At 54.5% G+C, this 14,046-nt stretch overlaps 1 protein-coding gene across 2 annotated transcripts; it reads right to left on the bottom strand.

Moving 5' to 3' along the window:
* Nucleotides 1-6,786: 6,786 nt before the first annotated feature.
* PMVK (phosphomevalonate kinase) lies at nt 6,787-13,255 on the bottom strand. Of its 2 annotated transcripts, XM_073637321.1 has the most exons (6): nt 13,096-13,255; nt 9,495-9,558; nt 7,486-7,638; nt 7,244-7,373; nt 7,108-7,148; nt 6,787-7,018 (listed from the first exon to the last, which is right to left on the bottom strand). In XM_073637321.1, exons 1-6 carry the CDS (start codon nt 13,176-13,178, stop codon nt 6,890-6,892), a joined length of 600 nt encoding a protein of 199 aa, XP_073493422.1. In that variant the 5' UTR covers nt 13,179-13,255; the 3' UTR covers nt 6,787-6,889. The 2 variants fall into 2 exon arrangements, with proteins under 2 accessions (XP_073493422.1, XP_073493423.1); XM_073637322.1 differs by having other exon boundaries at nt 6,855-7,148.
* Nucleotides 13,256-14,046: the final 791 nt, after the last annotated feature.

Raw genomic sequence — 14,046 nt, 5'->3', positions numbered from 1 at the left:
CACCTGCCAGTTACCTGCCGTGCCTGCCTACCTGGAGCACCTGCCAGTTACCTGCTGTGCCCGCCAGCCTGCCTACCTAGAGCACCTGCCAGCTACCTGCCGTGCCCGCCAGCTTGCTTACCCAAAGCACCTGTCTGGCTATCCGCCGTACCCGCCTGCTTGCCTACCCGGAGCACCTGTCTGGCTATCTGCCGTGGTCACCAGCTGGCCTACCCGGAGCATCTGTCTGGCTATCAGCCGTACCTGCCTGCTTATCTACCCGGATCGCCAGCCTTCCTGTCGTGCTCATCCGCTGTACCATTGAGCTCCTGTCATCTGACCCGTGGGAGTCACCTGCTCTCACACAATATCGGTCCCAGAGTGGCACCTGGTTCACGGAGTCGACTTAGCCGCCGTGTGACCTGGGTCGGTCCGAGTAGGCACTTGGTTACGCCCCTCTGGTCCCTCCGTGCACCGAAGCACAGAGGTTCGACCACCCAGTCCCGTAACATGCTAATTATGTTAATTAACTTTTGTGGACTCTGTGGCTTATTGACTCACAAGACAGGAGGACAAACTAAGCAAATTTATTAAATGCTCAAACAATGAGACATGAGGCTGCCCTTTCCCCCTTGACCTGTGGGTGTGTACTTAAAAAGGAGATATGCTTCTGTAGGGGTCAGACTTAAGCCAGAGAGTCAGAAAGACTTTACAAGGAGAATGAGAGACATCCTTCAAAAAGTAGATGAACTGCATGGCGGCTCCATCCAAAGAGACACAGATTTGGATTCTACATGATTCCGGCCTAAGGGTACGGCCCTGACTGGAAAGATATGGGTCTGCTCCATTGACCATCAGAGAGCCCATGGATATGTTTGGGGAGACCAGGTTGGGACGATGAAGTCACCTGGCCCCATGGATATGTTGTTTGGGGTTGCCAGGAGGGACCATCCGGTCGCCTGGAACCCATGGGGACATTTGGAGAAGCCAGATTGTGACCAGCTGGTTGTCTGGCCCCATAAACTCTCGGAGAGGCCAGGGTGGGACCCTCGGGTCTCCTGGCCTTGTACCTCGATGGACTGCTAGCTTCCTAAGCTTGCCGCTACTTTCTCTCTGTGGGGACCCACCAGAAGCGGGGGGCCACTGGTTGAGGTAGTTGGCCCTGGAAGTCCTAAAGTCACAGCTGTTCTATCCCAGGTGGGCGGAGCGGAAGGGTGATACTGTGTAATGTTGTACCATCTTTGGTATTTTCTGGGACTGTTCTATGTGTTTATTGTCCGTTTTACCCTCACCCTGTGTTGTTTGAGTAGTGTTACGCCCACGGAAGACCCCGGGTCTTCACAATGACCTTTATATGTAAATAGAAAAAGGGTTTATCTATCCTGCTGAAAAAAGACTGGGATCAGAAATTAGAAAGACACTTTAGAGGGAGAGTCAAGGATCAGACTCTCTGAGAACATCAGCTTGGAAGTATGGTGTCAGGGAAATACAAGCTGTCCCCTTTTGCTCAGCACAAATCTCCAATTAACACAGTCATGAGTAAGGCCTTACACAAACAAATGCGAGACAAGAAGTGAGTGACCAGGACTGTGACCAGGTAAGGAAAAACGTATTTATTCTTTTTTGTACTGAAAATGGCAAGCCGCAATATGAAATATGATGGAGATGGCAGGATGATGGGGCAGGATGGAGATGGCAGGATGATGGGGCAGGATGGAGATGGCAGAATAAAGCGGCAGGATGTAGATGGCAGGATGATGGGGCAGGATGGAGATGGCAAGATGTACGTAGATAGCAGGATGATTGGGCAGGATGGAGATGGCAAGATGTATGTAGCGTCGGCGTCCCTGCCTCCTGCTAGGCAGTGACGCCGTTCCCCTCACCTCTCCGCTCCGTGCCCGGCGTCCTCCTCCCGCTCTGCTGGCAGCGCGCGCAGCTTCTCGGTCACTGTGCTTAGGGCGCGCGCTCCCTCTCTCTTAAAGGGGACGCGCGCGCCGTCCTAAGGAGACCCCGGCCGGAGGATCTCACCATATATAAGGCACCTCCTCCAAGATGGAGGTGCCCGAGCAATGTTGTTGCAAAGCCTTTCAACTCTGCTTCAGCCCTCAGGTCCCGTTGCCAGCTTGTTTTCCAGTGCTGTCTACCTGCTTGCAATCCTGCGGTCCGACAGTCTGCCTACCAGCATCTGCCAGTCTGTCTATGGATCAGTCCGCCTGCGGACCAGAAAGCACCTGCCTGATACCTGTCTACCTGCTTGCAATCCTGCGGTCCGACAGTCTGCCTACCAGCACCTGCCAGTCTGTCTATGGATCAGTCCGCCCGCGGACCAGGAAGCACCTGCCTGCCTGCCAGCCTGTCCAGACACTCTTACCCGCTCACCTGGGAGCGCTCACCTGCTACCCACCTGCTAGCCTACCTGGAGGCTTAGCCGTCACTTGCTGTGACCACCTGCCTGTCCAGAGACTCTTACCCTGCTGTCACTTGCCGTGACCACCTGCCTGTCCAGAGACTCTTATCCTGCTGTCACTTGCCGTGACCACCCGCCTGTCAAGAGACTGTCCCCGTCACTCGCCGTGACCTCCTGCCCTTCTACCCAGAGACTATCCCTGTCACTTGACGTGACTGCCTGCCCGCTTTCCCTTACAAGGACTGCCCCTTTGTATAGTAGCTCAGAGGTTCCACCTCCCAGACCTGTTACAATGTAGATGAGACACCTGACAACTGATCTCTACACTAAACCCACGGACCGAAATAGCCTGTTACATTTCTCCAGTAATCACCCGTTACCCATGTAAAAAGCTATACCCAAATCACAATTTCACAGGGTAAGAAAAATTGTGACCAATGAATCTATTCGTGAAGTGAGACTACAAGAGATGTATTCAAAATTCAGGGAACGGGGATACCCCCCCTCCGCATTACAACAACAGGCAGCCAACCGTAGGACTGTTCATCCCGATAACCAAAACCGCATCCCATTCGTCCATATGTTTCATCCCTATGCCTACATTTTACATAAGACCATACGCAAATATCGGAATATTTTACAAACAGGGTACCCTACCATCACTGCTTTTCAACAACCTTTCATGCCTTGCTTCAAGAGACCACCCAATATTAGGGACTTTCTAATACGTGCTGACATCGGCAGGACACACCAGGGACCTAAGCAAAGATTCCTTCACAATCCCAGAATGGGACCTTTCCCGCGCCTCCAATGTGAACAGTGCAACAACGTGATGAAGGGCAGTGTTATCCACCACCCTCATACAGGCAGGAGATACAACATTAAGGACTGTTTCACCTGGGACAGTGCCTTTGTTGTATATCTCATCATGTGGCTTGATCTATGTGGGAGAGAGCACCCAGCCCGTTAAAGACAGAATTACCAAACATAAATCTACCATCTTCGGCAAGAATTTACTGCTACCTATCACCCATCATTTTATCACTTCTGGCCACAATATTTCCCAACTTAAATACCAGGTCCTTGAACAGGTACTGCCACCACGCCGGGGGGGGGGGTGACCGGGTCCGTATGCTGAAAAGAAGAGAGGCCTACTGGATCCACGAATTACAGTCCCTATCACCAAAGGGACTTAATAGAGAGTATGATTTACTTTCATTTTTATAGGATCCCAAGTATGTTATATGAGGTGGTATTTCTCCTCCGGCCTCAGGACTGTTATAGCATGCTGTCATTCTGTTTTTTTTTCAATATTTGACACGACATGTCAATATCGTTTTTGTAACAGAGTTAAGTTTGTTCCTATACCTATGGTTGCTTTAATCTATTTTCCCTCCTTTTTATTCCATCTTTTGGTATTCCCCTCCTCTCTCACCTCTGGGTCCTACTACATTCCCATGCCAAGCTGCCTCTGCATTCAGAATTTCTGCTCCAGCATACTCCTTCCCTGGAACGTATGCCGCCCAGTGCGCACACTCAGTTCCGGGTCTGTGGAACGCACTCTTCCTAGTGTGTGGAACGCACGGAATCCTCCCTTCTGCATAGCGATACGTCACTTCCGGTGACGTCACAGGAGCACTTCCGACCAGTGCGCACACTCCGTTCCGGGTCTGTGGAACACACTCTTCCTAGTGTGTGGAACGCATGGAATCCTCCCTTGTGCATAGCGATACATCACTTCCGGTGACGTCACAGGAGCACTTCCGACCAGTGCGCACACTCAGTTCCGGGTCTGTGGAACACATGGAATCCTCCCTTCTGCAGTGATACGTCACTTCCGGTGACGTCACAGGAGCACTTCCGACCAGTGCGCACACTCAGTTCCGGGTCTGTGGAACGCACTCTTCCTAGTGTGTGGAACGCATGGAATTCTCCCTTCTGCATAGCGATACGTCACTTCCGGTGACGTCACAGGAGCACTTCCGACCAGTGCACACACTCAGTTCCGGGTCTGTGGAACGCACTCTTCCTAGTGTGTGGAACTCATGGAATCCTCCCTTCTGCATAGTGATACGTCACTTCCGGTGATGTCACAGGAGCACTTCCGACCAGTGCGCACACTCAGTTCCGGGTCTGTGGAATGCACTCTTCCTAGTGTGTGGAACGCATGGAATTCTCCCTTCTGCATAGCGATACGTCACTTCCGGTGACGTCACAGGAGCACTTCCGACCAGTGCGCACACTCAGTTCCTGGTCTGTGGAACGCACTCTTCCTAGTGTGTGGAACGCATGGAATCCTCCCTTCTGCATAGCGATACGTCACTTCCGGTGACGTCACAGGAGCACTTCCGACCAGTGCGCACACTCAGTTCCTGGTCTGTGGAACGCACTCTTCCTAGTGTGTGGAACGCATGGATTCCTCCCTTCTGCATAGCGATACGTCACTTCCGGTGACGTCACAGGAGCACTTCCGACCAGTGCACACACTCAGTTCCGGGTCTGTGGAACGCACTCTTCCTAGTGTGTGGAACGCATGGAATCCTCCCTTCTGCATAGCGATACGTCACTTCCGGTGACGTCACAGGAGCACTTTCGACCAGTGCGCGCTGATGCATCTTCACTTGCCGCTATTGGCCGAGCACAGCTAATAGGACCCACTTCACCACCACAGACACAGCACCTGTAACCAGCGGTGGATAGCGCCTTCTGCTGCGGACTTTATTTTCCTATACTGGTTTACGGTATGACAGCCATGTTATTGATCTTCAGCCATGTAATATGCTAATTCTACACACATTATATATATATATATATATATATATATATATATATATATATATATATACTTAGCCCCATGTGTTTCTCAATATAGATCTACACAACTAGGGACACTGGGTCCTTCTTATTTCTACCATTTGACAAGCAGTCTGGTAGGTGGTGCTTATTCTATATCGATTGTTGCCCTTTGCTTCTATGTCTCTGCATTCTCTAGGTATATACTGTGTTATCACATATGTGACACCACTTTTGCTGAGAAACCTTACCTCTTATGTTCTGACTCGATGTTGTTTAATTTTATTTCTTTTTTTGTCTATGTCCAACGGTCCACTGATGAAGGTCTGTATGACCGAAACGTTTATGTTTTTTGTGGATTGCATTAAAATCCTTGAATATTGAAAACTTTGTGAGTGCCGAGGCTATTTTCTATAAAATGGGCCATAGACACGCTAAGATATTACCTACTTACCAAGTTTAAATTGGTGTCAGACCATGCCCCTTTGAGATGGTTGAGGGAAAAGAAGGGTAAGAATGCCCAGGTGACTAGGTGGTTCTTAGGTCTCCAAGACTTTAATTATCACGTGGAGCATAGACCTGGAAAGTTACACGCTAATGCTGATGCCCTCTGCAGAATTCCCTGCTTGGTGTCTGAAGGTGCCCAAACCCCCGGCTTTGGGCAGAGGAAGGGATTATGTGACAGAGTCACTGGTGTTATATGTGAGGGGAGGTATGTGTCACAACGGCTGCTAGCCTGAGTGAACTGAAACTTACAAACTTTCTGCCAGCATGTTATATGTTGGGGGTTAACTCGGTTTTTTGTGAATGGCAAAGAGGGTGGGAAGCCCTTCACCCTACCTCTACTCAGGGTGTGGCTGAGAAAGTTTAAATGCTCAGTCCTGTTTTTTTTCCTGTGGTCGGTGAGTCTGGAGAGACAAGTCTCCAGGCTGTGTAACTTCAGCTCAGAGAGGAGCTGAAGTTTGCTGAAAATCGGTGCAGGCGAACCCACACACATATAGACTGTTATCCTTTGTCTTTTTGTTTTACTTTCATGCCAGCAAGGCTGAGTTTTATTTGGCTGAAGTCTGCAGTGCTTTATGCTGACATAATAAACCTGCAGACAAAACCGTTCCTGTGTCTACTTCCGACTGCAGCCGCGTGAGTCGTCTTGCCACAAAGTGTACCGCCCCCCACTAACAGTGTCCGTATACCGCCTCCCCCACTAATAGTGTCCATATACCGCCCCTCCCACTAGGTATCTGTATACTGCCTTTCCCGTCGTCGTGTCTGTATACCACCACCACTAATAGAGTCCGTGTACCGCCTCTCCCCCACTAATAGTGTCCGTATACCTCACCCCACTAATAGTGTCGGTATACCCTCCTCCCTATTTAACAGTGTCCACATACCCACTTATCCGTGCCCCCCCCCCCCTGCTATTGGTGTCCACGTACCCTCTTTCCCACCCCCCGCCAATGGTGTCGACATACCCCCTTTCCCACCACTGGTGTCCATGTACCCCCTTTTCCCTCAACTAATGGTGTCCATGTGCACCCTTGCCCCCTCTACTAATGGTCCACGTACGCTGGTAACTTATAAAGCACAGGATGCCAAATTGTTTCCAGTCTTTTAATCCTGAGTGGTACAGATGAGGCTTGATAATTCCGTGCTCCCGGAGCGGACTGCGACCCTCTCCACCCCGCCTGTGTTACTGGTCTCCGACCACCTTCACCTCCTCTCAGGAGGCCATGCAGACTCTCCGTCCTGTGCACTCGCTACCGCTTGTGACACGGACGTGTCCACCGATCCTGCAGCTGGCGGCTCCGCGCGTCCCACACCCCTCACACCGGGGTCAGTCTGCTGAGGATAAAGGCCTGCAGTCCATGAAGCTGCTCATCCAGCGACGCCTGTTCCCCGTCATTAGTGATGGTCCAATTGTACGTTACCCCGGTGTCCAGCCCACACTCCGACTCTGCATCATCCACTTCTGAAAATGAAGAGCTCAGGTTAGTGCTCAGGGTACGGAGGGTTCAGGACTTACAGGGGAATCTTCACCTCCAGCACTGCCCAAGCAGGACTCACCCGGGGTGTACACCCATCCTCTAGATCTCCGCGTCTCCAGAGAGGCCACCACACGGACTGTCTGTGCTGCACCACCGTACATTGTCAGGAACCAGTCCACGTCCGACCGTCGCCGCGTGTCGCTGACGATCTGGGGGGAAATCGCACCAGAATATTCTGTCATTCAGGCCGCGCCATGAAGCAGCAGCTGTATTTGACACGGGGAAGGAGAACTCAATATCACCGTGCACATCATCTCTTACCCACACCGGCTGTGTCACCCCTTCCACAATCAGCCGACAGAAGAATCCGGGGTCCGCATTCCTTTTCTCCTCCCCCCAGCGGATCATGTCCGCCCGGTACTTCTCTTTATAATCGCTGGCATCCAGTAGACGCTCGAAGTCCAGAGCCCGCTCCTGTGAAATGGGGGGGAGACGGTGATCATAGCGGTGGCAGGATGGTGCGGGGTGATGCCACCGCCTTTATTCTTAATCATGCCAGACGAATTGTTCAGTAGGCCCAGTAGGATCCTGCCTTCCCATATACATGTAGGCTTCAGTCTTAGAAAGGATTCACACTAGATAGGTTCCCGGCAACGGGAGTCACCTTACCGTGGCTGCCAGGTTCACATGAATTGGCCAATTTATGCGCTGAGTATTCTCAGTTATTCCTGTTTTCTAGAGCAGTAATGCTATTCAGATTTCATGTTTGCATACTATAGCGCTACAGAGTGCTACCTTATTTGTTAGTTATATATGGAGATGGCTAGTCTTAGTAAGCAGCTGTACACACCTGTTTTCTGTTTTGGAAGTGACGGTCAGTCTTTTGATATTTACTGTTCATATGAGTCTGAACATTGACTCTTGTTGTAGGTTGAATTGATGTTTGTTAATTTGTTCAATGCTTGCTGACTACCTATTGTATCAGTCTTTAAAGATTATTGTTCTACTGTCCTTGACGGACAAAGGCGCAGGTTAATTGAACAATCAATGTTTGTTAATTTGGTGAATGCATGCTGACTACTTATTGTATTACTCCATGTAGCTTGTTGATCTGCAAACATTGAAGCAGGGCTGTGGAGTCGAAGTCGGTGTCCATTTTGGTGGAGTCGGAATCGGAGTCAGTATAAAATGGACCGACTCCAAGTCCTAAAATATCTAATAAATTGGGTACAGTAGTTTAATGCCGTTTGTGGGGAATATTTTTTCCTAAGAATTTTGGAAAGCTATGAAATGTCCTATAAAATGTCTGTCCTATTCCTGATCTCATGGTCTACACTTTTAGCTGAGATGAATCTTTGCTACAGTAAATTTATCACTTAAATATGAGCCATGTGTGAGAGAGTCGTGGCGGTGTATGAGGGAGTCGTGGCAGTGTATGAGGGAGTGGGAGTCGGAATCATGGAAATTGAGGAGTCAGAGTTGTAGTCAGAGGTTTGGCTTACCGACTCCACAGCCCTGCATTGAAGGACAAAATATGCAGGTTAATTGAACACTCAACAATGAGAGATGACCTCCTCCCACCTCCCCCTAAACCAGTGGATAATGGCCTGAAGGACAGCTGTGGGTATAAATGGACCTCTTTCATTCTACAGAGACACTGTAGAGGACAGCAGCCAAGGAACCATGGCTTCAACTGGAAGAATATAGATTTGGTCCACTGCCCATAACTGAAACCATGGAGAAGTTTGGAGAACCCAGGTTGGGACAATCAGGTCACCTGGCCACATACCTCAAATCGACTCTGTCAGTTTCCTAAACTTACCGCTATCCCCTCTCTGTGGGTGCCCGCCAAAAGCAGGGTGCTACTAGTTGGGGTAGTCGGCCCTGGAAGCCTCGAAGTCACAGCTGCTCTAATCTCGGAGGGCAGCGGAAGGGTGAGACTGTGTTTTGCACCATCTTGGGTATGTGCTGGGACTGTTCTATACGTCATGGTCTGTTTGGTGGTTCAATAAAGTATTGCCACGCTGTTTTACCCTCACCCTGTGGTGTCTGAGTAGTATTCTGCCAACGGGGAAGGAGTACGAGCATTCTGTGGGATGAGCCCTGGTCCATGCGGTCTTTCTAAAGACAGGTGGGTCAGCGGACAAGAGCACCCACTGACCCCCATGTCTCCACGGGGTAATTACTGGTGTACCCCCATGTACGTGACCGGCTTTCAGCCTCACTCTCGAGCAGTAACTGCAGTCAAAGGGACCCAACGTGTCGGGGCCCTTTAGTGAATTAACATGGTACATGACGCTGGAGACTCATCAGGACAGGGCATGACTTACCAAGGCAAACTGCTGCTTTAGGGGTCCAGACAGGCGCAGGATGGCACAGACATCCCCACCCAAACTGAAACCAGAAAAAAGGGGCACAAGTCACCCCACAAGTATGGCTAATAGGATCAGACACACTGCAAAGTGCCACCACTACACCGCCACCACAACACCGTCGCCACCACTATACCATCACAACCAGTACAACGCCACAACACCGTCACTATACCATCACAACGCCACAACACCTTCACCGCCACGGAACAACACCGTCACCACCACTATACCATCACAACCAGTAGCCACAACACCGTCACCACCACTACACCATCACCACCACTATAACATCACAACCAGTAGCCACAACACCGTCACCACCACTATACCATCACAACCAGTACACCGCCACCACTATACCATCACAACAAGTACACCGTCACCACCACTATACCATCACAAGTACACCATCACAACCAGTACACCGCCACCACTATACCATCACAACCAGTACAACGCCACAACACCGTCACTATACCATTACAACGCCACAACACCTTCACCGCCACTACACCATCGTCACCACCACGGAACAACACCGTCACCATAACATCACAACCAGTAGCCACAACACTGTCACCACCACTATACCATCACAACCAGTACACCGCCACCACCATACCATCACAACAAGTACACCATCACAACCAGTACATCGCCACCACTATACCATCACAACCAGCAGCCACAACACCAACACAACCAGTACAACGCCATCACAACACCGTCACCACTAGACCATCACAACCAGTATACCGCCACCACTACACCATCACAACCAGTACGCCATCACAACACCGTCACCACTAGACCATCACAACCAGTACAACGCCATCACATCACCCACCATCACAACCAGTACACCGCCACCACTACACCATCACAACCAGTACACCGCCACCACTACACCATCACAACCAGTACACCGCCACCACTACACCATCACACCGCCACCACTACACCATCACAACACCACAACCAGTACACCGACACCACTACACCATCACAACACCGTCACCACCACAACTGTACCATCACCGCCACCACTATACCATCACAACCAGCAGCCACACCATCTTCACCACACCGCCGGTCTCTCCGTCTCCGGTCTCACCACACCGCCGGTCTCTCCGTCTCCGGTCTCACCACACCGCCGGTCTCTCCGTCTCCGGTCTCACCACACCGCCGGTCTCTCCGTCTCCGGTCTCACCACACCGCCGGTCTCTCCGTCTCCGGTCTCACCACACCGCCGGTCTCTCCGTCTCCGGTCTCACCACACCGCCGGTCTCTCCGTCTCCGGTCTCACCACACCGCCGGTCTCTCCGTCTCCGGTCTCACCACACCGCCGGTCTCTCCGTCTCCGGTCTCACCACACCGCCGGTCTCTCCGTCTCCGGTCTCACCTCACCGCCGGTCTCTCCGTCTCCGGTCTCACCACACCGCCGGTCTCTCCGTCTCCGGTCTCACCACACCGCCGGTCCCTCCGTGTCCGGTCTCACCACACCGCCGGTCCCTCCGTGTCCGGTCTCACCACACCGCCGGTCCCTCCGTGTCCGGTCTCACCACACCGCCGGTCCCTCCGTGTCCGGTCTCACCACACCGCCGGTCCCTCCGTGTCCGGTCTCACCACACCGCCGGTCCCTCCGTGTCCGGTCTCACCACACCGCCGGTCCCTCCGTGTCAGGTCTCACCACACCGCCGGTCTCTCCGTGTCCGGTCTCACCACACTGCCGGTCTCACCACACCGCCGGTCTCTCGGTGACCGGTCTCGCCACACCGCCGGTCTCTCGGTCTCCGGTCTCGCCACACCGCCGGTCTCTCGGTCTCCGGTCTCGCCACACCGCCGGTCTCTCCCTGTCTCTGTCCGGTCTCTCCCTGTCCGGTCTCACCTCACCGCCGGTCTCTCCGTCTCCGGTCTCACCTCACCGCCGGTCTCTCCGTCTCCGGTCTCACCACACCGCCGGTCTCTCCGTCTCCGGTCTCACCACACCGCCGGTCCCTCCGTCTCCGGTCTCACCACACCGCCGGTCCCTCCGTCTCCGGTCTCACCACACCGCCGGTCCCTCCGTGTCCGGTCTCACCACACCGCCGGTCCCTCCGTGTCCGGTCTCACCACACCGCCGGTCCCTCCGTGTCAGGTCTCACCACACCGCCGGTCTCTCCGTGTCCGGTCTCACCACACTGCCGGTCTCACCACACCGCCGGTCTCTCGGTGACCGGTCTCGCCACACCGCCGGTCTCTCGGTCTCCGGTCTCGCCACACCGCCGGTCTCTCCGTCTCCGGTCTCACCACACCGCCGGTCTCTCCCTGTCCCTGTCCGGTCTCACCACACCGCCGGTCTCTCCCTGTCCGGTCTCACCACACCGCCGGTCTCTCCCTGTCCCTGTCCGGTCTCACCACACCGCCGGTCTCTCCCTGTCCCTGTCCGGTCTCACCACACCGCCGGTCTCTCCGTCTCCGGTCTCACCACACCGCCGGTCTCTCCCTGTCCCTGTCTGGTCTCACCTCACTGCCGGTCTCACCTCGCTGCCGGTCTCTCCCTGTCCCTGTCCGGTCTCACCTCACCGCCGGTCTCTCCCTGTCCGGTCTCACCACACCGCCGGTCTCTCCCTGTCCGGTCTCACCACACCGCCGGTCTCTCCCTGTCCCGTCTCACCTCATCGCCGGTCTCACCTCACCGCCGGTCTCTCCCTGTCCGGTCTCACCTCACCGCCGGTCTCTCCCTGTCCCTGTCCGGTCTCACCACACCGCCGGTCTCTCCCTGTCCCTGTCCGGTCTCACCTCACCGCCGGTCTCTCCCTTTCCGGTCTCACCTCACCGCCGGTCTCTCCCTGTCCCTGTCCGGTCTCACCACACCGCCGGTCTCTCCCTGTCCCTGTCCGGTCTCACCTCACCGCCGGTCTCTCCCTTTCCGGTCTCACCACACCGCCGGTCTCTCCCTGTCCCTGTCCGGTCTCACCTCACCGCCGGTCTCTCCCTGTCCGGTCTCACCTCACCGCCGGTCTCTCCCTGTCCGGTCTCACCTCACCGCCGGTCTCTCCCTGTCCCTGTCCGGTCTCACCACACCGCCGGTCTCTCCCTGTCCGGTCTCACCACACCGCCGGTCTCTCCCTGTCCGGTCTCACCACACCGCCGGTCTCACCTCACCGCCGGTCTCTCCCTGTCCGGTCTCACCTCACCGCCGGTCTCTCCCTGTCCGGTCTCACCTCACCGCCGGTCTCTCCCTGTCCGGTCTCACCTCACCGCCGGTCTCTCCCTGTCCGGTCTCACCTCACCGCCGGTCTCTCCCTGTCCGGTCTCACCTCACCGCCGGTCTCTCCCTGTCCGGTCTCACCTCACCGCCGGTCTCTCCCTGTCCCTGTCCGGTCTCACCTCACCGCCGGTCTCTCCCTGTCCCTGTCCGGTCTCACCTCACCGCCGGTCTCTCCCTGTCCCTGTCCGGTCTCACCTCACCGCCGGTCTCTCCCTGTCCCTGTCCGGTCTCACCTCACCGCCGGTCTCTCCCTGTCCCTGTCCGGTCTCACCTCACCGCCGGTCTCTCCCTGTCCGGTCTCACCTGTCTCGGAGCCGCTCTGTGATATAATCTTTCCCAGATTTCCTCTTTCCGTTAAAAAGAAGCAGCAGCCGAGGAGTCGCCATCACTGACCGACACCGGAGCCCCGCCCACACCGTGCAAACACGCCCCCGTGGACCGCCCACACAAGCTCGTCTCCATGACGCCCGCCTCCTTCTCACTGTCACGTCTTCCAATCAACAGCATCGTAAAGACGGAGCAGCCAATCACAGCGCAGTACTGGCAGCGGTAGGCCCCGCCTTCCCTCCTGACTCCTCAGTCCCGCCTGGCTCATTTGTGTCTGTTTCTTGGCGGACACGTTTCCTCCTGTGGGTCCTGGTCACCTGACAGCTGATGTTGGGGGCACATTACAGCCCCCCATAGACGTGTGCTGCCAGTGGATCCTCCCTGCCCCCCACTAATCCGTCTTCCCGGATGTAACGGACCGTCCGTGTCCTGTAACGTGCGCTGCCTGTACGGAGCATGGTGCCAGCCGCGCTCACATGTGACAAGTGGCAGGAACAGGGGCGTAAGACCCCCGGCGTACAGACCCTTACAGGCCTGGGTGATGTGGCCCCCGGAAGGCCGATGCTTATCACGTGGCCCTCGGTGTCTGATGTTTGTTGTGGGAAAGGTCCTGCAACTGCCTCCAGACCGGGGACCCCCGACCTCCGCCACCCCTCGCACCGTGGACTCCTGGTCGCTGCTGACCCTTCTACTTGGGATGCCCGGCTATCGCCAACCTTAGGACTCGGGCCTTCTGCCCACCCTTGAATCGGGGACTCCTGGTCTCTGCTGACTCTTGTACTTGGGATGCCCGGCTATCGCCAACCTTAGGACTCGGGACTTCTGCCCACCCTTGAATCGGGGACTCCTGGTCTCTGCTGACTCTTGTACTTGGGATGCCCGGCTATCGCCAACCTTAGGACTCGAGCCTTCTGCCCACCCCTTGAA

The sequence above is a fragment of the Phyllobates terribilis genome, unplaced genomic scaffold, assembly GCF_046119375.1.
Source record: "Phyllobates terribilis strain yellow unplaced genomic scaffold, ASM4611937v1 Scaffold_6__1_contigs__length_29720123, whole genome shotgun sequence".
Lineage (NCBI taxonomy): Eukaryota > Metazoa > Chordata > Amphibia > Anura > Dendrobatidae > Phyllobates > Phyllobates terribilis.
The sequence above is the reverse complement of the archived record's forward strand: the minus strand, read 5'-3'. Positions and strand labels throughout refer to the sequence as shown.